The sequence below is a fragment of the Pristis pectinata genome, chromosome 5, assembly GCF_009764475.1.
Source record: "Pristis pectinata isolate sPriPec2 chromosome 5, sPriPec2.1.pri, whole genome shotgun sequence".
Taxonomy (NCBI): domain Eukaryota; kingdom Metazoa; phylum Chordata; class Chondrichthyes; order Rhinopristiformes; family Pristidae; genus Pristis; species Pristis pectinata.
The window spans coordinates 77,212,270-77,235,923 of NC_067409.1; the positions used below are offsets into that span (position 1 = coordinate 77,212,270).

A 23,654-nucleotide genomic window follows, 5' to 3' on the forward strand; every position below is an offset into this window, starting at 1 on the left:
AAAGACATTGGTGCACTGGATAAAAGTTCAAAACTTGCAGATGACACACTGCTTGGAAGTGTGATAAACAGGAAAATAGTAACAGATTCCATGAGGATACGTGCAAGTTGCTGATAGGTGCTGACAGAATGCAAGTAAAAAGTGATGCATTTCAGCTGCATGAGACTGTACAATACAGAATAAATGGTACAATTCGACAGAAAAAGCAGCAACAGTGAACGATGCCCAAAGATTCAGCCCTCTTCAGTAGTTATCTCCATGTGTTACACTTTGAAATTCATTCTACTTTCAAAAGCAGGCTGCAATGCATCGTTTACTGAAATGTACACAGTATTGGTAACTCTAATACTAATACCATAGCATCACGACCTGCAAGGAAAGTAGAAAACTAAACTTAGAGATGTACCCTGCAGCAGTGAAGAAAGTGGTTTAGTTCCAGCAGCCAGTTCCCAGGCTGAAGCATTTTATCCTCTCATGTTAAAAGTTCATCTTTCTCAGTTTCCAGGTTACGTGGCAAAGCCAATAGCCTACACCGTAGAACTTTGCAACCCAGCCAATCAAATCTCTCAAATTCCAGTACCCAGACAGCTTCCAGTGGGAAGTTTTTTTTTGGAAATGGGGGTTGGGGCAGGAAACGCCGTACAACGGAGGAGAGAAAATTGATTCTGCTACCGCTTCCACCTTGAACGAACCCAGGTTTATTTAGCCAGGGTGACAGTGATTACTGCCATTAAGCACCACAGGCTGGAGGGTGATACTTTGATGAGGGTAGAGGCCTACATAGTTAGTTACTGTGCACATGGAGTTCCCCAACTAAAATTCATGGTATCTGTTACTTTGCCATCCACAGCCTACTGATGCCCATGGAACAAACCCCAGCGAGAGGCAGTTGTTCAGCAGATAAACCATCTCTGTTAATGTTGTTTAGCAAAATGCAAATTAGTAACTTTAATTATTAATAATGCTGCATATGATTATTCTGCAAAATCAGCATATCTAGAGTCAAAGAGACTTGCAATATTGAAATAGGCCTTTCAGCCCACTGAATCCACACTGATCATTAAACTGCCATTTTTGCACTAACTTACCTATTTTATTCTCCCTACATCCCCCATTCCATCACTCTGTGACCATTCTAACACACTGTGGCCAATTAACCTACCAACCTGCACATTTTTGGGATGTTATAGGAAACAGGAGTACCTGGGGGAAAGCCATCACAGGGATAACATGCCAGTTCCTCAGACATCACCAGTGATCAGGACTAATCCTGGGGAGGGGTCACTGGAACTGCAAGGCAGCAGCTCAACTAACTTCACTAGTGTGTCACCACCAACCATCCTTCCTGCTGTTAGTTCCAACCGTAGCAAGATTTAAAAAAAACTTAAGGTAGAGCACAAAATATCAGAATGCTGTCTGGACTTGCACTCATTGCCACATTTATAGGGCAGAGAAAGGAGGGTAGAGAAACAATGGTACAAATACACTGTATCAATTGTTTCAGTAAACACTACTAACCTTATTACAAGCCAAATAAGGCATCTGCTTTCAATGCTTCAAATCTTCACCCCTTATTGACCTGTACACCCCAAATATAAAAAGCTACCTAGAACTCACAACCAAGATTTCTAATCTAAACAGTATTCCTCCTGGATTTCACAGCCTTTTCATAAACTATTGTATTTCAAAGCATGTCTAATCAAACACTGAGACACTTGTACAAGATCCAGAATAAACTTGGCGACCTGCAGTTTGTTCATAGTAGGACCATCTCACAGGCAGAATTATGGCCTTGTGGCAAAGTTTAGCTTTTCAAACCTCTGACAAATTCCAGCACCCACACAACTTCCAATGGGAAGTTTTTTTTTGGGGGGGGGGGGGGGTGGCAAGAAACAGGATGTACAACAGTGGAGAAAAAGTGCATTCCATCTCAAAAGATCCTGCAAGTTTTGACAGCTTTCAGTTACCTTTCAGATACTGGGGTGCTTCACCAAGACTTGATCAAGATCTCCACTGTAACTTTGACAGCAGGTAATTGATTACACTAGCAAATGAAGGGGCTCTTCACTTCAATAGCTCTACCCGCCCCACGGGATGATAGAAACAGCAGCAAACATGAACTCACGGACTGCAACGCAAGGGTCCCATCACACTGGACAAAACCCACTCAATGCCAAGTTTCTTTGGCCTCCTGAGGGGGTGGGGGCACTGGTGAGCTTTCTTGGCCGTGGCATCTCAGTGGTTGGACCGGGGTGGGCTGCTGGTGATGTTCACTCCGAGGAACTTGAAGCTCTTAACCCTCTCAACCTCAGCACCATTGATGTTGACAGGTACATGTACACCGCCCCTTTTCCTGAAGTCAATGACCAGCTTTTTTGTTTTGCTGACATTGAGGGAAAGGTTGTTGGCATGCATTTAAGCTGAGGGGGTTAGGTTCAGAACAGACATGAGGGATACGTTTTTTTTATTCAGAGAGTGGTGGATGCCTGGAATGCGTTGCCTGATAGGGTGGTGGAGGCAAACTCATTGGGGGCTTTCAAGAAGGGCTTGGATGGGCACATGAATGAGAGGAAAATAGAGGAATATGGGCATTCTGTAGGTAGGAGGGATTAGCTATGTCGGCACAACATTGTGGGCCGAAGGGCCTGTTCTGTGCTGTGCTGTTCTATGTTCTATGTAATATCTGCTGGCCCACAATTGAAGCTGCACCTCTGGAGCTGGTTATTTGCTGCCTAGCTCCAGCCTCCAAAGCATCACACAAACAATCTCCTTCTGCTGTTCAAGAGAACTTAAGACACGAGGGCTAAACTAGATTCTCAATTCAGGATTTTGAATAAGACTACAGCTACCCATTGCTTTTAAAAAGAAATCAAAGAATTTCATTGGGTTGGTGACCATATGGTTCAAGATATTTGTGCTGCCTCTTGAAAATTAAAAAAAATCCTGGGGAAAAAAAAAGCAGGTCAGGTAATATCTGTGGAGTGAGAAACAGTTAACCTTTACCCTTGTCTAACTCCCCTCACCAGAAAGTCCACCATTCTATGCTCCCAAGACACTGGATTCAGAGCAGGGACACTGAAAAATCTAATTATAAATGGACACCAAAATCTCTCAGTTCAGATTTGCACCTTCACTCCCAGCTACGGCCAACTATATTAAAAAACTGAAAATGCCGTACATACACAGGATTGACCTCTCAGGTAAACAATCTCTCCACAGATGCTGCCCGACCTATTGAGTATTTCCAATATCTGCTGTGTTTATTTCAGATTTCCAGCACCTGCAGTATTTTGATCTTAGACTGCCTACTGCTGCTGGCTTAAGGTTTGGCCCAAGGGGAAAGATCAAAATCAGTGCAATTTCCCCAAAACCTTCTCATGCCCAAACAAATCAGCCTTGGCTCAGTGGTAGCATTCATTGCCAAGTCAGAAAAATCAGTGGATTTAATTCCCAGTCCAGAAGACTGCAGCACATAATCCATGCTTACCCCTTCAGTTCAACACTGAGAGACTGAGAGGTACCATCTTTCCTTTGAGATTTTGGAGGCCCAGCTGATCACGTAGATGAGGGAGATCCCACAACTGTTTGAAGAGCAGGGTTTTATCCCTGGTTTCCTGAGCTATAATTATCCTTGCATTTCATTAGTTATTAAGCATTTTGAACATCTTTTGATTGTGAAAAGACACCACACAAATTTGTCTCTAAGTGAAGTACTTGGCTTGCATCTCTACAGTCCAGCACACAAGACTAGCAACAATTCTGGCAATCTGTCAACATTTCTGGCACCAAAATCAACTGACAAGCTTGCTGAAGGTGAACGATGAGGAGGCAGTCAACAAAAACAATAATCCAGCTGTCCTAGTATCCAAATCAAAAGCTGATTGGGTCAAATAGAAAGGGCTTAAATGGCCAAACCTTCCACTGGGTAAGCAATGGTGATGTTGCATGATTGACAGGAGTTGGAAGAACGACAATCCACATTTCTAATGAAAAGAGAATTGAGATAAAATAATGGGATCATTGGCAAGGCTCCAATTTATTGCCCTCAGAAAGTGATACCTTGCACAGGTCCAATCCATTTGGTACCCTTGGTTTAGGCTGGATTGACACATTTCCTCCATATGGCACAGTCTATCTTATGCAGAGAGGGCACATAGCTCCATTTTTATAAAGCACCAGCTACACTACAGTTAGCATTAATGTGCCCAGGCTATGTGATGGAAACAAAGACTAAAGGTTTCCATTCCTACTTGCTGTCTTTCAATTCTTATGGAAACGCACAGGAACAGCAGCCTGACAAGAATCAAGTGTAACTGTAACCACTTTCACACAAAGCTGCTCCATCAAACAGTATATGGGCAATGTTCATACCCAAGGAGCAAGTAACAAGCAAGACTTCCAAGGTTCACCCGTGGCTTTAGGACCATATCCAGCAGTGACTGAGGTGGCAAAGTACAGGTGTGGCCAAAAAGCTTCTTCCACAGAAGAAAAACATCCTAGGCAGAGGAAATAAAAGCTATGTTACTCGTTTTAAAAGACTCATCCCTGCTTCCCCACCTACGTAAGAAATAAAGTTCAGCACAAACAAAATTCAGTCACTGTTAGATTGTCAGGACTACAAACTATATACAAGACTCACTATAAACACAAAGGCTGTAAAATTCCAGCCACAAAATACACCACGTTACATGAAGCTACTAATGAGTATTTTTCCTCTTTCAATGTGTGCATGGAAAAATAGCTAAACGTAACCCACAGCTTGAAAATATTCAAGTGATAAGATGATTGATGTGTAGAAAATACAAAACAGGGACAATAAAATCAAGATGTTCAGCCTGTGCAAGTTCAGGCAGTTTTAATCAATCTTCTGCTCTCACTTGCAGCTTAGAGTGAATGTATCACAAACTACTATATTATTCAATATAAAATATAACAAAACAAGAACATTATAATGCAAGTGGCTCAGGCTGGGAATGGCAAAGCTGTGGAGCTATTGGGGTGTCAGTTCTCCAGTCAAATGTGTGCCACATTAATTGATCTCAGGCGGGGCAGCTATAGTTGCCAAAAGTCTTCGTATCCCAGGAAAGGGAATGAGAGAGAATATAACAAAAACAGAATTCCTATTCTAGTAGCTATCCAGACACTTCTACTGCAAGCACATTTGTGCTGGCATGAAGACAGGATCATGCTTAATTCCAAACCTCCCATCTGATAAAACTTGCAAGATTTAAAATACATAGTGTTGTATCTTCACCAAAGTTCCTTAGAACATTTTGTTTCACTGAAAGATGCCGTTGAAATGCAGTTTAGTGATACCCTCAAGGTTTTCCCCACAATGGCCAACTCTTAATTCCTTAAAACTTTTAATTATATATTCACAAGCAAAATGAATACTCATCCAGCACATTAAGGGTAGGACAGTCTGACCACATGGCACACAAAGACATGGCAAACTAAGCCTCAAAGCCCAGTCTTATTGCTTACTTACTGGGTTGCCCATTTGAATCAAATGAGTCTACAGATATAGAAAGGGCTGTTACCACAAGTTCTGACAAATGACATGCTAAGTGTGTTTCTTTCCACAAATGCTTTTTAACTTGCTAAGCATTTCCAGGTTTTTTTTATTATTTCAGATTTCCATCATCTGCAGTTTTGTTTTTTTATTTTCATAAATTCTGTATCTACTAGTAACAGCAATTTTTAATACAAAGGCCTTGACAGCAGTACCAATTTAAGTTTTGTGCAGTGGACCTCTCATTGCCTCTGGAGCACTCCACACAGCCACAGGCAACTGTCCAGAGATGCCAGAGTTTGACAGCCAACTACAAATCTCAAAATGAACACCATATTGCGATGGGTGGTGCGATCCCAAACAGACTCCATGAGCAAGATACGGTCACATGCTGAGGTTTAAAGGATTCACAGGGGTCTTGTGGACCCTCCTTGAAACTAATTATATAGCGGTCTCAGTCTCAATGAAATAAAACAGGAGTTGACAGGAAAGGACAAAAGGTAAAGTCTGTGATAGGCAGGAGACATTAGTTTCTTCTGTCTCCACTATTCCCTTTGCCTCCCGACTTTGTGCTCATTTAAAACCCAATCCTTCAGAACTAAGAAAAGGGATGCAAATTCATCAACCTGAAACATCAACCGTTTCTTCCTCCACAGATGCTGATCAACCTGCTGAGCATTTCCAGCATCAGTTATTTTGCTGTCACAATCACTTGTAATACATCGGGGACAGGGAAACTTCAAGATGCTTGCCAGCGGGAATACAAAACGATTTCTCCCTTAGCTGGGAGAAAGCAACTCAACGCTGGCTGAAGCAACCCCTGCTGCTGTTACTGGTCTAACGCTGCCTACATTTGGTAACCCAACACAATACAAAATATAAAGGCTGCCTCCAGTAATCTATAATGAATCATTCAAGTTCATAGCACAGAAATACTGTGACTTAATAACTTAGCCACAGGCCCAGTTGCAAGCATGGGAACTTCAAAGCCTGCTCAGGAGGCAGGTATAAGTCAACACCTCTACCTCATCTCAATGTTTCAAGTTCAAAAACCTCAAACTACATTTTTTGATACAAGAAAAATCAAAAAGAATTGAACACTTTCAGCACGTCAGCACCAGCGTCATCAAACAGTGCCCCAGCCAAACCAGCACCACTGGCTTACGGGAAGGGACTAGATCTCCAGCTTATGAGAGAAACAGCCTAAGTCACTCACATTTCATGAGATCCTTAAATAGCCTTGGAATACCCATTTTAGTGAGAGATTATGAAGTTTGGTCAACAACAACTTAACTATCTCTTCTCAAGCTGCTGCCTTACATGCTTTCTGTAAGAATTTCTGCTTTATTCTTTGCCCATCCGAGCAGCAGCGAGGCAAAGATGAGCTGGAACACTGCACCCACCACCGAGCAGCAGAAACAGCAACAAAAAGAACCCTCACCGATCATAACGCATTTCAAGTTTCAAGGATTTCTGACTGTAGTGTGTAGGTTCGGGGGTGGGGGTTGCGGTGGGAGAGAAAGTGGCAAATCCAAAATAGAATGGGTGTCTTGGGTTCTTTGTTTCCAGCTCTTAGTTTAAAAATTAAACAATTATTTGGCTGAAATTCTAATCTAACAGAAGAAATTTTTAAGAAAAATCCATGGACACCTTCTCACTGGAGAATCACAGCAAATTTACAACAGAGTGCCTTTTGGCCCACTTTACATTTGCCAGCCAAAGTACCCAACCCAATTCCACCTTTGAACACTTGGTTCGCAGCCCTTGAGGCACCATTTAAATGTGATTAGGATTTCTGCTTCTACCACCCATTTAGGCAGTGAGTTCCAGACTCTAACAACCCTCTGGGTGAAAAAAAAATTCTCAATTCTGCTATAATTCTTCTACCAATTACTTTTAACTCTATGCCCCCAGGGCTGGATTGTGGCTCTTGCACTATTTCTACAATGGGTCCAAATTGATATAAGTATGAAGTAACAATTTTTTATTTAATACTTAATTTGAGTCTCACATTCCTTTTGACAGGAAGACTGATCTACCAGCCAAGAATAGGTGCCCGGCACCAAAAGATTTTGGAAGTTGCGAAGCAAAATTCAATTATCTTTCTCCAACCACCAAACCCCACACCATCCACCAAATAAGAGAAAAAATTACTATGAGGAATAATTTCATAACTTGGCAATTTTTTTTCTACAGAGCTTGGAAAAAGCAGGGGGGAGGGGGCTAATAAATAACAGGGTTAGACTGTAATTAGACATCCAATCCTTCAAGTTCAGATCCCCTCTTGGTGAAAGTGGGGAGATCTGATCATTGTTATACAACTCCATTAATGTAGAAAAAGCACAAATACCTTGCACCCACCCCAAGAAACTTGCACAAGATTAAATTTTATTCCACTGAAGCATCAAGGATAATAACAATGGAAGAAATCTCTTAACAAAATTTATATAACTTCCTTCACGACCTCGGGATATTCTAATGTGCTTAGCAACTTAACAACCAATGAAATCTTGTTGAAGTGTAGTCGTGACAACAAACATTGCTTAATTTTTGATGGTGAAACGAAATCTACATTAGTACAAAGTATAATCCAAAACACATAGAACTGTTACAGTACAAACATTATATCCCAAGCCCTTTAGAACCACATGTTCCATGCTGACATGCCTTTCTTTGTTCTGAATAGGATGTTATAGCAACTACGCAGAAGCGACTGATTTGGTAGGCAAGGTACTGTATAAAAACATCACGCTGCAATCAAGATTTACCAAGTCATTATATTCCCACAGCAATGAACTGGGATTACACCACTGCACAATTATTATATGCATGAAATAGTGGCACTATACTTCACAAATATGACACCAAAAATCTCACTTCAACCATATCTTTTCGAAAAATTGCAAAGCTGCATTATAGCAAAAGTAGGGTGTGTGTGTGCACGCGTGCAGCAATAAATGATAGAAGGGAACAAATGGTTAATTCCTTTTAAATGTTTTCCACGTAAATCCTGAAATTCATAAACTGTATTTGTTGCACAAGCCATTATCACAAATAGCTCAACATACAGGCAGCCATAAAAACTGTTAGTTCTCAGTCTGTGGGCAAGGTCTCCCATTTGATGAGCAAAATGACAGCAGTTGGCTCCACTATCGGTGACCCAGGACTACAGCAATGTACCTCACCCAATACAGGCAGAGTGCCAAACCATATTATAAATTAGTGAGTCAAGCAAAGCAAATTATCTAAAATATAACCACATCCCAGCTCATGTGTGATCTTAAGAAAAGGGAGGATACTTAAACCCAGTGAAAATTAGTTAACAACATGACGAGTCAAGCACATTTTTTATTGTAGCTGTTGAGTTCAAAAAGTTGACCTTAATTTCAAAATGGTGTCTATAAAATTTAGGTTGATGTAAACTGGGGAACAAAACAAATGCCATTCTCATTGGCCTTCTGCATGCTGGGAAGAGATCAAAGCTGCTCTGTTTAAGATTAGAGCCACAATGGGGAACCTCATTGGTCTTATGTTGTGCATAGCTAACTCTTTGTTTTAAAAGACAATAAGTATTTGCTTCAAGATCAAAACTGCATTTACTTTCTACAGTCACAAATACCCTTTATCATGCTCCAAATGTTTCATCATTTTGCTTCTATGGGTACATAACTTTGAACAGGTTTTACTTAATTCAGAGAAACGTTGGCTGGCAAGCTTTTAAATTTACTACTTGCTAATTTCCATTTATATCCTCTGCTCCTAATTTCCTAGCTTGCTTTGAAGTAATCTTGGATTATCTACAAAGAGTACTTTCCTCTTCCACTCCCCCAATGAATCCTATCCACTCAACGTCAGACTCCTTTCTGAATGTACATCTCCATAGGCACCAGTTAAACTCCAACTATTCACGAGCATCTCGGATGTAAATATCAGGATAACATAGCATGCAACTGCATCACATATACATGAACACAAGGTGTTATCTGCCAAATGATCACTGTAGCCTCCTCCACCGTTCAAAGATGATCTAATCCTGCGCAATCCCCTTAAATCCAGAATCCCACATTGTCCTAAAATTTATTAATGACTCAGCATCCACAGCATTGTGGGGTTACAAATTCTCAAGATTCACAAGCCCTCGAGAAGAAAATCCTCACCTCACTTTTAAATAGTCATCCTGAAACCATGCCCTGCCAAGGTGAACATCCACCCTCTCAAACTCCCAGAGTTGTGTTTCAATTACATAACTTCTCAACCTTCAATGCCAGAATCTACAGTCCCATTCTGCTCAGTCCTTCCCCACAAGATGATCCTCTCATCCCAGGAATTAATTTAGTGAACATTCAAGCTGTACTGGTTCCAAAGGCAACGATAGTAAAATTCTTGATAATTCACTGACTATTGATAATCCTGATGAATGTTTCCCACGCTCCCGAGACAAACCGGCAGCCCTGGTTCCTGCTTTCCTCTGAAACACATACACTCGAGAATTACAATATTGTGCAACGTGTTAAAAAAAAAGTTTTATTAAAAGTGTGTTGGGGTGTTAGTATTAAATAACATCCAACTGTCTGCAAAATCTGCCAGTCTAGCGACAAAGTCCCAAGCATGCGAGATTATCAGTTTTACTGTAATCCTTCCTTACATTAGGAAAGCTAAACAACATGCAGAACCTCAGGTGCGGTACCAACATTGACCCATAGTTTTTGTGGGACTTCCTTTTCATAAAGGCCAACATTACATTTGTTTCCTTATTTTTGCACCTGCACTCTGTGTCTCTCTTCAGTACATAGTGCACCCACATTTCTCTGAATTCCAATGAACGACACTATCAAAAGTAATATTCCATTTTTCTCTTCTTCCTTCCAATTTGGATAACCTTTGTTTCCTCATGTATACTCCGACTGCCCTTTGTTTGCCACTCAATAAACTTGTTCACATCCCTTTGTAGACACTTAGGTCTGGACAATGTACCGTGCCACTATTTTGGCATTGCAGCAGTGGTGCTAGTTATCTTAAAGCTATTTCTGGAAGTCACAAAGGCTGAGCACTATCAGGTCTCCCTGTATAATACTGTGTTGAAGTCAAGATTTATTAAATCCCCTGCTGTCATGTAGCAAGATGCAGCTGTGCAACATAGATGCAACACAGCATTGCAGATGCAACTTTTGCAGCCTGCTACTAAAGAGACTTACCACAATATAAGCAAAACTCATCCAGCCACAGGATAGTGCTGCTACTTAATGAATGGATGCTACAATGATGGGGGTGGGAGAATGCTCCCAGGATCAGAGGGACACAGACAGGCTGGAAAAGAATAGGACCCTTGGGAGTCATGTTCTTTGTGCACAGAGACCATAGAGACAGATAATTCTGGCAGGGGTTGCCAAGGAGCTTGCTAAAGCATACAATGCCAGTGTCCTGGGGAACCCTACAATACAGGCAAATACCATTGCACCCTCTACTTGTTCCTAAGGACAGCAGGAAAAGTTGATGATGTCTCCTCTCCTCAAGTAAGGAGTTTGAAGGATCACCCTGCAACAAACAACCAGATGTGGCAAAGATCAGCAAGAACAGCCTGGTACCTGGGGTTCAGAAGCTCAGATTGACCAAAACCTTGACCTCCACATACACAGACATGAACCTCCATTTGAGATGACAAGACGTCATAGATCTCTGCAAGGACAAAGAATGCAGCTGTAATGCTGTTCCTTTAGGTAGCATGGATTTGGGGAAATAGAATTACTAAACCTGGTTGTTCTGCTAATAAATACACAGTCATTTCTCAGACCAGCCAGGTTGAAAATCTCTATGTAGATGAATTGCACATGTATTATTGTTGACATCGTTTGAGGGAACTTTATGCTGGGAAAAATGTGCTAGGGAGAGCAAAAATTCCACTCATATGAGAATGTATTTTTTGACAGAACAGTAGAAAATGGGAGCAAGACTTGGCCACCAGGCCCCTCAGGCCTGCCCCACCATTCAATCTGTCTGAGATCTCACCTCCTCTTCAGTGCCACTTCCCCTCAATTTTCTGACCTTTCAAAATTTATCGACCTCCACTTTCAATACCTCCAGCAGCCTAACCACCCCAACTCTACAGGGTGGAGAATTTCAGGAGATTCACCACCCTCTGCAACAGTCTGCAAGGCACCCAGTTGTTCTATTTCAGGTTAACTTGATTTTCAACATCAGAAGCACTGATTTTTCTTTTGGGATGGTGTGTACAAATTTTTGGCCTACTTTGGGCCTTTCTCCAACCTTACTTTCCCATCCATCGTTGTACCAGACAAACTTTGATGAATTGCACTTAGTCCTTTCATCTAAGTCATTAATATTGATGGTAAACATTTGAGGCCCCAAGGAACCACATTAGTTACAGTTTGCCAACCTGGAAATAACCCATTTTCCCCAACCTGACATTAACCTGTGGCTCCTACAGTAATCTTTTAAGTGGCATCTGAATTCCTTCTGGAAATCCAGAAACGCAACATCCATTGGCTTCCCTGATCTCGGTCTCCCTTCTTGAATAGGGGGTACATTTGCAAATGTGCTGAAACCTTTCCAGATTCTAGGAAATTTATGATAAGTACCAATCATTCACTGGTTCTGAAGCCTATGGGCCCAGGATTCATGTCATTAGATCCAAGGAATTTTTCAACCCTTAGTCCCTGGGTTTGTCTCATATTTTTTCTTTGGTGATGTTGATTGCTTTAAAGTTTCCCACTTTGTTTTCCCCTTGTTACCTACAACTTTTGGTATACTTAATAGCATCACCTATTAATTGTATAACATTTTTGCTGTTTCCTTTTCCCTATTATTAATACCACTCTCCCAGCCTCTAAAGGACCAAGGTTTACTTGTGCTACACTCCTCAATTTTGCAAAAGCTTTTCACTCTTGCCAGTCTGCATTCAATATTCTACCATCTTTCCATTTTTAAGTATATTCTGGTTGCTAAAACTTCCAATCCTGTCCTGTGCAGCTTGCTTATTTGGTCATTAATGATGATTTCCCCACTTTAATCAAATTACACCATCCCATCAAAACTATAAAACATATAGACAAGAGAAAGGACCAGAGACCCTATTACTGTACACTGGAACAAGAGACACTAATTAGCCACTGAAGCCTGCACCATATTTAATGATATTGTAGTCAATCTGAGAAGTCACAAACCTGCCTTTCTCCCACACCCATTTATTATTTTCCACTCAGAAATATAGTTAACACAACTTAGCATCAAGAGTTGCAAATGCTCATGCTTCCTGACTTCTCACTTAAAAGGCCAAATACCAAACTTTGGACTATGCGTCTTAGGCATGCATTCCCAGAAGAGCAGAACTAGTTTCTCTATCCGCCTGGTCAGTCCCCTTAATATCTTGAAAGCTTCAGTTAAATTGCTTCTTGGCCTTATAAATTCCAGGAAATACGATCTTAGTTTGTGCAAGCTCTCTTCCTTATTTAACCCATTCTGGCAAACCAATGTAATGCTCTTTCTAGGAAGAGATCTTCCTTCTTGAGATTTGGTGCCCAGAACTACGCTCGGTACTCCAGCTGTGGTAATAGGCAGAGCTTTGTGCAGATGGAAGACAACCTTAACCCTTTGTGTTCCAGTCCAAAGGCCAGCATTACACTAATCTTTGACTATTTTCTGTACCTCTCATGATATCATAACATATACATGAACCCCCAGTCACTTTAGACCTTCACTTCCCTCTAGTTTTTCACCGTTTAGAAAGCTATTAGTTCACTATAGTTTCAGTGGATGACTACTGAAATAAATTTATCAGTTTTGCCAATTTGCTCATTCCCTTTGCAATTTAATGCTCAGAGTCATAGAGTAATACAGCAAGGATACCAGCCCTTCAGCCCAATGAGTCCATGCTGACCACGGTGCACACCCAGCTAGTCCCAATTCCCTGCATTCGGTCCATATCCCTCTTAAGCCCCACCCCTCCATGTACCTACCCAAGTGCTTCTTAAATGATACTATTGTACCTGCCTCAACCTCTTCCTCTGGCAGCTCCTTCCATATACTCACCACCCTCTGTGTGAAAAAGTTGCCCCTCAGGTCCCTTTTAGATCTTTCCCCTCTCACCCTAAATCTATGCCCCCAAAGTCTGGACTTCCCTACCCTCCACCTTGTCTATGCCTCTCATAATTTTAAACATTTCTATAAGGTTGCTCCTCATTCTCATACTTTCCAAGGAATAAAGACCTAGCCTGGCCAACCTCTCCCCGTAACTCAGGCCCTCTAGTCCTGGCAACATCCTTGTAAATCTTTTCTGCACTCTTTTCAGTTTAACCACATCTTTCCTACAACAGGGTGACTTAAACTGGACAGAGAACTCCAAGTGTAGCCTCACCAACGACTTATACAACTGCAACATTACATCCCAGCTCCTATACTCAATGCCCTGACTGATGAAGGCCAGCGTGCTAAATGTCTTTTTCACCACCCTGTCTACCTGTGACGCTGCTTTCAATGAACTATGCACTTGTACTCCTAAGTCCTTCTGTTCCAGTGCAATCCCTAGTGCCCTACCATTCATAGTATAAATCCTATGCTAAATTGACTTTCCAAAATACATCACCTCACACTTACCTGTATTGAAATCCATTTGCCATTCCTTAGCCCACTTCCCTAACTAACCAAGATCCCCCTATAATCTACAATATCCTTCTTCACTATCAACAACACCTCCTAATTTTGTGTCATCTGCAAACTTACTGATCAAACCTTGTGCATTTGCATCCAAATCATTTATATTAAAAACGAATAACAAAGGTCCCAACACCGACCCCTGTGGCACACCACTAGTCACTGGCCTTCATTCTGAGAAGCAACATTCAACCACCACCCTCTGCTTCCTACCTCCGAGCCAATTTTGAATCCATCTAACTGGCTCTCCCTGGATTCTATGGGAAGCTAGCTTCTACACTGTTTACAATAACGTCCATCTTTGTGTCATTGAAAAGTTTGGATATGTGCCCATCGCATTACCTAGGTTATTCATACATTGAACTGTTGTCACCACACATATCCTGTCAACTTGACTACCTGTCCATTTTTCCTACTCTCCAATTCTTGCTCCTCAGACAATTTCCCAGCCAGGTCAATAATTTGCTTCTGTTCCACAAGGTTCAACATTAGCCATCTATCTCTAGAATTTTATATTAATAATACTCATAATGTACAGCACAATGTCTCTTGTTTATCATTTCAAAAGGCCAAATTAAGATCATCACGTGTGATCTACACTTTATAAATCCCTGCACAACTTTTGTCAACAGCATGTTATTAATGTGCTCTGAAGGCATCTGGAGTCATTGGCATGATCCACAAATGGAACACGTACATCCCCTGAAAACATACTTCCTCCTTTAAAACATATGATAAAGTACACAGTCCATTTTCAGACTACAGTGCCAAAGAAAGCAGCTGCAATATTAAGATAGCCTGCTGATAGTGCATAAATTCATGACAGGCCATGTGTGAAGTTCAATCCTGGGCAATTTTATACACAGACCTCATGTATGCCCAAATACAAGTCAAGACTAACATTAGCCCCACATAATTCAGACCTTGAGAATCACTGTAGCTTTTCCTCTAACCACATCTAACCTCCCCTCCATAGACTGTCTACACTTCCTGCTGCCTCAGGAAAGCAGCCAACATAATCAAAGACCCCTCCCACCCCAGTCTTTCTCTCTTCTTCCCCCCTCCTGTCAGGCAGAAGATACAAAAACTTGGGAACAGGCTCAAGGACAGCTTCTATCCTGCTGTTATTAAGACTCTTGAACAGACCTCTTATACAATAAAGAGGAACTCTTGATCTCTCAACCTACCTTGTTGTGGCCCTTGCACTTTATTTATATACCTAGACTGTACTTTCTCTGACTGTAACACTATCTGCATTTTGTTTTTTTCTCCTTTTGTACTAACTCAATGTACGGAATGACTTGTTTGGATGTCACACAAACAAAAGTTTTTCATTATATCTCAGTACATGTGACAATAAGAAACCAATTACCTGAAATCCCCTTGCTCCTTGGTCACCAGAATAGTTTCCAATGTACGGTCTGGCCAGTGCATTAAAGCTTGATTACAAGTTCCAGTCACTTGTATTTCACTGCCATGGCCACATATTTCTAAAACACCCTCCAAAATGGCCCAGCAAGCCACTCAGTTCAGGCACATTTGGTGATGGACAATAAATGCTGACCTTGTAAGTGACCCCCAGCTGCCGTGAATGAATAAGAAAGAAAATGTAAACAACTGGGTAGCCAATCACTGTGAAGCAAGATATATGGCCAGTTACTGTTTTAGTGGTATTAGTTGAAGGAGGAATGTTAAACATGTTCTACTGGTTTCCCGGTCTTTGAAAAGTGCCTTGGGTTCTTTTACGACCATCTGAACAGGCAAACATATCCCTAACCAAAACACAATCTGCCAGCTATTTATAACTAGTCACTGTGTGTTTGTGCGCTATTGTATTTGCCTTTGTCACATCATTAGTTAAATCATTTGTAATTGCAAAAAAATTCTGAATTCATTACTGCATTTATTCACAATGTTCTTAACCCAGAAAGTAAACGAAGCTCAGAATTGTTTTTCAAAGTTGATCAGCTGAATGGTGAAGCTGTGTTTAACCAGATAAACACATGAGAAAGAAAGGAGTATGAAGTTGCATCATGTTTTAAAGGGAAAAAAGATTCCTGTGCAGCAACGAATTCCAGGATGGACCTTTAGGGGCAGATCACCAAGTTATGTTGTACTTAAAGCTGGGTTAATACAAGCACCTGTATAATAACCACATTAACGTGTCAGACTTTCCTCATGTCATTTAGTTTTCAGCACAGCAGGGCAAACCCCACTTCTCATCACAAGAAAACAGGAGCAGAAGTAGGCCACCAAGCCCCTCAAGCCTGCACTGCTGGCTTATGCTGGCCTCAACTCATCTTCCATACCAGCTCCCCATAACCCTCGATCTTTCAAATATTCATCTGTCTCCACCTTATATCTATCTAATGTTCTGACCTCCATCACAACTCATCTTCCATACCAGCTCCCCATAACCCTCGATCTTTCAAATATTCATCTGTCTCCACCTTATATCTATCTAATGTTCTGGCCTCCATCACCCTCAAGGGCAGAGAATTCCAGAGATTCACTACCCTCCAAGAGGAGATATCTACACACCTCAGTTTTAAATGACCAGCTGCTTATTTTATGTCTTGTTCATGACTCCCCCCACTGAGAACATCTCAACATCTACCCTTGTCAAGCCCCCTCAAAATCTCATATTTAAACAAGCCCTCATTATTTTAAGCCCCAAGCAATACAGTTCCAAACTGTCCAGCCTTGATAGGACACCCGTCTCATCCCAGGAATTAGCCTGGTGAATCTCCTTGGGACTGCCTCCAATGTTACTATATCTTTTTTTTAAAAAAAATGCAAGGAGACTAAAACTATGCCCAGTATTCCAGGTGTGGCCTCACCAACACCCTGTACTACTATAACAAAACTCCCCTATTTTTAAACTCCAACCCCTTTGCAATAAAAGCCAAAGTGCCGTTTGCGTTCTGAACAACTGGTTGGACCTGCCTAACGTTTTATGATTCATGCACTAGAACACCCATTTGCAGCCTCTCCATTTAGATAATAAACCGCCTTTTGACTCCTCTTACAAAGTACACACCTCACACTTCCCCACATTAAACTCCATATGCCAGGCTTTCGTTCAACTACTTAATCTATATCCCAATACAGATTCACAATATTCTCATTACAACATGCCCTGCTACCTATTTTATCATCATCGGCCAACTCGGAAACCTTGTATTTTGTTTCCTGCTCAAAAGGAAAGAGACTACCCTTTCACAGTAGAGCAAATGAATATAACTTTACAATGATTTACATTTCTGTAGCACTCATTTACTCGCGAAAAAAAAGCAAATGGGCCGAAATGGTGGTGGGCGGAAGAGAGAAAGCAGCAAGGTCAGCAGGAGGCAAAAGCATGGTCGAAGAGGAGGATCTTAGGGACATGCATCAGGTGGCAGCGATGTAAACCGGAAGACTGAGCTGGAATTTTATACCTACTGCTGTTGCAAGGTCCCAAACACAGTCATTCCATCTACAAACTTAGTCGAACTGCTTCATTACGAGACATCCTTTGCCCAATTAAAGTACTGCATGCAATTATCCAAAAAAGGAAATGCAGCGATCACCGGATGGAGAGCTTCACCCCCACCAGTCATATAATTTGTTAGAAAAGCAACAGTGCAAACCACCAATTGGGGAGCAGTCACTAATCTCTCTGCATTTACCCCCCCCCCCAAAAAAAATGCAGGGAGTAAACTTCCAGGAAGACAGGATCCCTCGACATTTATTTGCACGATAAATCTTAATGATTGACACCTGTCATGCGTGGCAGATTTCAGGAACAGGGCGCACTGGAGCCCCGGCCGGTGCAAACTCGGTGCGTGCCTGCAATGTTCGGAGACGGCGATGGGCCGCCGCCAGAAAGCGCAGTAACATTTTTTTGTGAATTAAAAATGCAACCGGTCACGTGGATGGGGGGGGTTGGCCGCTGCTTCCGCGCGCGCCGGCTCCGCCCCCCTCCATTGTGACGCCACGGAGGCCGGTTCTCCTCCTCGTGTCCCAAGGTTCCGGACCGCAGTGACGTCGCGGCCGACACAGCGTTCGACGGGTTCCCTCGTGCCGACCTGTTGCAGCCGCTGCACCCGCGGCCATCCCGAGTGCAAGCAGGCAACGGGGGGGGGGGGAGAAGGAGGCGAGGGTCACCGGCCACATCAATACACTGAGGACAGCCGCTCCGAGATTCTGTTGCTTTTGCAAAGAGACCGGCCACCCACATTCGGACAATATCAAAAACTTTCCACCACCCACCTTTTGTTACAAGCAATGGGAAAGAAGGGTGTAAAGACCAAGCTCTTTCATATAGATTGCAGACATCTAAAACTTTACCAAACCCCGCAATGCGTCAGATGTTGTTTAAAATACACCCGGTTTGTGTGTTTTTTTTTGCGAGTCGTTGTTTCCGTGTGGCCCAGGAATGCTTTCTACCCAATCAGCAATTTGACAAGTTATCAGATGGACAATAAAACCTCTCCCACGTTGAGGGTTCGGGAGGGGGGAGGGAGACCGATCAGAGTTTTTGTTTGCGGGCGGGGTGGGCAAAGGAACAGTGTGGGGTCCCGATCGAAGTCTTTGCACGGTTACACGGAACGGAGTTGTTGTGTGCGCTCTGTAGCGAACGTGTCACCTTCCTCATTTAAAAACTGGCGTCTACCGAGTCAGGAGATCGCTGCAGATCCAGAAGGAAGAAAAAACGCGGAGCATTCACGAGAAACCTTGACGCTTTACAACCCAAACTGCAATTCAAACATCTGCAATCTCCCCTTTACCTATAAGGCCCTGAATAATTCACGTCTGCCAACTGCAGACAGTAACCCTTTCTTTGAAGAAAGGTTGGGGGGGGGGGGGAGGCGAGAATGCAAACATTGCAACCAGATTACAGCGTGACCATGTGGCAAACACCAAAAGACAAAAAAAATAAACTAAGCTAAAAATTGTTCTCGCTGGCAACTTACACAAAAGCCTACATAAATTCAGGAGGGGGTGCAAGGGCCGGGCAGTAAGAGAAATGAACGAAAACGCAGTCCAGCTGTTGGGAGGTAGGGGAGAAAGAAACCTGCTTGGACATAAGAGTTCAACAACAAGACGATGCAGGTTGCCATTAATACAAGCAGAACCAATCGGCGGCGGCGGCAGAAAGATCCAAAATGGGGGGCAAAGCAAGGGGGAAAAATCCTGCAGAGGAACAGCTTGGCGTTCGCTGGATGAGCAGCCGAACAAACGGCGTTCCGTGCAAGTATTCGTGCGGGGACGTGATCGATTCCCTTCCCCTCCCGTACAAGGGGCTTTGCAATACAACAGGCCGGCTCAACACCATTAAATAATTAGGTCTGATCGGCCAGGCTACCACCAAAACCAGCCCCTCTCTGCAAGCAGCAGTCACCAACGCTAAAAGATAATCCATGAAAAGAGTCATTGTGTCTACAATCAGGAAAATAAAATGAGAGAAGCGTACAATGGGGGCATACCTTGCAGTATTAACAGCCCAAACCATAACAAACAAAAAAACCTTGTTGAAAAAAGGAGAAATGTTAAAGCCTAGCCTCCTCCTTCAGGAGGAAAATAAAAGATTTTAAAAACAACTTCTAAAGCCACTTACTAATCTTTTGTGAATTATATTTCTCTTGGGTCTTTCTCTGGTCATCCTGTTGTTCCAATTTTCTTTGCGAAGAGGAGAAAATTCCACATGAATCAATCTCGTCGATGTGGATAAGCCCTGGCTGGTCTATATTTACAAAGCTCGTTCTCCGTGCTTGCCGTGCCTGCTCGTCTTTTGATTAAATCCGAAGTTGGGAGGGAGAGAGAGAAAAAAAATAAATAATTCACTTCAATAAAACACTCATCGTTTTTTTCTCAGCAAAAAAGAAGAAAAGCTCGTCGATAACAGGTACAGTTACTGCTCCCGGGCAACCCCAAAAGACGAAGTTATTGAACAAAAAAATAAATGCTACATGCGGTGAAGTTACATCTTGAATCAGAAGGGAGAGGAAAAAAAACATGGGAGGGAGGGGAGGAAAAAAGAGAGAAGGGGAATAAAATAATGTAGTCACGTTCTGTGCAGAGACAGACAGAGTCTCAAACACACACACAACTCGGGCTCACAGTCACACTCCCACCAATCATATCCCTTTAACTTTAAATGGCTACGTTAGGACGCTCCCGGCCACGCACACTCAGTACAGCCTCTGCCGGAGAGCTGGCGAACCGCAGCCTGGCACTCACCTCTTCAGCTCCGCTCTGCCGCTGCCCCTCCAACCCCCGTCTCCACCGCTACCTCTCCATCTCTCTCTCCCCACCCCCCCCCCCCCCCCGCTGCTTTTCCAGCTCCCCTGTCCTGCCGCCTCTCCACCTCCAGCCTCTCCAGCTTCCCCCCTCTCCTCGCCTCTCCAGCTGCCTCGCCAGCTTCCCCCCTCTTCAGCTCCCCCTCTTCTGCCTCCTCTCCAGCTGTCCCCTTCTCCAGCTCCCCCTCTCCAGCTCCCCCTCTCCAGCTCCCCCCTCTCCTGCTGCCTCTCTGGCCCCCCTCCACTTACAGCTGCCTCCTCTCCTGCTGCCCCCTTGCTGCCCCCTCTCCAGCTCCCCCCTCTTCTGCTGCCTCTCCGGCCCCCCTCCACTTACAGCTGCCCCCTCTCCTGCTCCCCCCTTGCTGCCCCCTCTCCAGCTCCCCCCTCTCCTGCTGCCTCTCCAGCCCACCTCCACTTACAGCTGCCCCCTCTCCTGCTCCCCCCTCTCCTGCTGCCTCTCCGGCCCCCCTCCACTTACAGCTGCCCCCTCTCCTGCTCCCCCCTTGCTGCCCCCTCTCCAGCTCCCCCCTCTCCTGCTGCCTCTCCGGCCCACCTCCACTTACAGCTGCCCCCTCTCCTGCTCCCCCCTTGCTGCCCCCTCTCCAGCTCCCCCCTCTCCTGCTGCCTCTCCGGCCCACCTCCACTTACAGCTGCCCCCTCTCCTGCTCCCCCCTTGCTGCCCCCTCTCCAGCTCCCCCCTCTCCTGCTGCCTCTCCAGCCCACCTCCACTTACAGCTGCCCCCTCTCCTGCTCCCCCCTTGCTGCCCCCTCTCCAGCTCCCCCCTCTTCTGCTGCCTCTCCAGCCCACCTCCACTTACAGCTGCCCCCTCTCCTGCTCCCCCCTCTCCTGGTGCCCCTTCTCCAGCTCCCCCTCTCCTGCTACCCCCTCTCCTGCTGCCTCTCCAGCCCACCTCCGCTTACAGCTGCCTGCCCAGGTTTTACCCAGATTTGCTGATCCCCTCAATCCCTACGTATGAGAAATGGTTAGACGGACACTTAAATAGGCAAGGTAGAGAAGAACTGTAGCCTGGTACTCACCCACCTCTGGCACTATCTCTCCAGCCTCCCTCTACCGTTGCTGCTACAGCTCCCCTCCACTTCCAGTTGCCCACATAAAAGGTGCATCTAAAAATACACATGAGCTGCTCATTTTACCCAGAGCCCTCCCCACCACTGATAGCATCGCTGCCTCAAGAAAGTCCACACCATCTGGATCATGCCCTCTTCTTGCTGCTAATGTCAGGCAGGAGGTACAGAATCAGGTTTATTATTACTGATATATGTTGTGAAATTTGTTGTTTTGTGGCAGCAGTACAGTGCACAACATAAAAATTACTATAAGTAACAAAAATAAATGGTGCAAGAAAGGAATAATGGGGTAGTGTTCATGGACCATTCAGAAATCTGATGGCAGAGGGAAAGAAGCTGTTCCTAAAATGTGAGTCTTCAGGCTCCTGTACCTCCTCCCTGATGGTAGTAACAAGAAGAGGGCATGTCCCGGATAGCGAAGGTCCTTAATGATGGATGCTGCCTTCTTGAGGCACCGCCTCTTGAAGATATCCTCAATGGTGGGGAGGGTTGTGCCTGTGATGGAGCTGGCTGAGTCTACAAACCTCTGCAGCCTCTTTCGATCCTGCACATTGGAGCCTCCATACCAGTCAGAAGCCCGAAGTCCCACACCACCAGGTTCAGGAACAGCTACTTCCCCACAACCATCAGGGCCCTGAATCGATCTGTGCAATCCTAACCCTACTTCAGCCATGGAACACTACGAACCACCTCTTGCACTACCATGGACTTGTCTCTGATTGTGTCTTTTTGTACTAATGTCTTGTTTTGCACAGTTGTTTTTCTCTTCACTGTCTTGTATAATTTATGTTCCGCATGTTGTCTGAACCCATGTGCCCGTGATGCTGCTGTAAGCAAGTTTTTCATTGTACCTGTACCTCACCTTACTTATGCATATGACAATAAGCTCGACTTCACTTGATCTGCTGATCCCCTCGTTGCTGATCATGCACACAGTATTGTCCTTCTCTTTGGTAATGCCAATTGCTGGATCAATATTGGACTTCTCGTTCTTCTGTGACAGAATGCAATGGGATCTTTTACACGTAAGAGCAGACTGGAGCATGGTTCGGTGTGCCATGAATGGGCAGAGTGTTTAAGGTGAGAAAAAGGAGTTTTAAAGGAGACTTTGAAGGGAAGTTTTTTTTTAGAACACAGTATTTGATGTTTGGAACTCGCTGCCAGAGGAGGTGATGGAACTATGTTTAAGAGGCTGTTATACAGACATTTAAATAGGCAAGGTATAGAAGTATACAGACCTAATGCAGGCAAATGGGATTAATTATTAGGCAAAATAGTCGGCATGGATGTGATGGGCCGAAGGACCTGTTTCTGTGCTGTACAATTCTTATGATTCTTAAGTCCCTTATGCATCACCTTCTGAATTGAAAGCAAGTGTACTATCTCTCAGAGGGTAGTGAATCTCTGGAATTCTCTGCTTCCGAGGGTGGTGGAGGTCAGATCATCAGATATATATAAGGCAGAGATGGATAAATGTCCGTACGAAACATGATGCCAAATTAAACTAAACCTCTTCTGCCATGCATGATCCATATCCCTCCATTCCCTGCATGTTCATGTGTCTAACAGCCTCTTAAACACCACTATTGTATCTGCTTCCACCACTACCCCAGCAGCCCGTTCCAGGCACCCACCATTCTCTGTGTAAAAAACTTGCCCGGCACATCTCCTTTAAACTTTCCCCCTCTCACCTTAAATGCATGTCCTCTAGTACTTAACACTTCTACCCTGGGAGAAAGATCCTCACTGTCTACTCTATCTATGCCTCTCATAATTTTATAAACTTCTATCAGGTCTTCCCTCATCCTCCAAAGCTCCAGAGAAAACAACCCAAGTTTGTCCAACCTCTCCTTATAGCTCATACCCACTAATCTAGGCAGCATCCTGGTAAACCTCCTTCCAAAGCCACCACATCCTTCCTGCAAGGGAGTGAGCAGAATTGCATACAATACTCCAAGTACGGCCTAACCAAAGTTTTATATAGCTGCGACATGATTTATACTCAATGTCCCGACCAATGAAGGCAAGTATGCCATATGCCTTCTTTACCAATATGCTTTCTTGATCACATTGGATGGGGGGGTGGGCAGGCTTGAGGGGCCAAG

The 23,654-nt window shown here is 43.7% G+C and overlaps 1 protein-coding gene across 1 annotated transcript in view; it reads right to left on the minus strand.

The window, feature by feature from the left end:
- Positions 1-20,268, minus strand: part of jarid2a (jumonji, AT rich interactive domain 2a) — a 288,957-nt gene extending 268,689 nt beyond the window's left edge. The window contains 1 exon segment of the mRNA XM_052015784.1: positions 19,779-20,268. Within this exon segment, the coding sequence (XP_051871744.1) occupies positions 19,779-19,823 (45 nt within the window). The 5' untranslated portion in view covers positions 19,824-20,268.
- Positions 20,269-23,654: the final 3,386 nt, after the last annotated feature.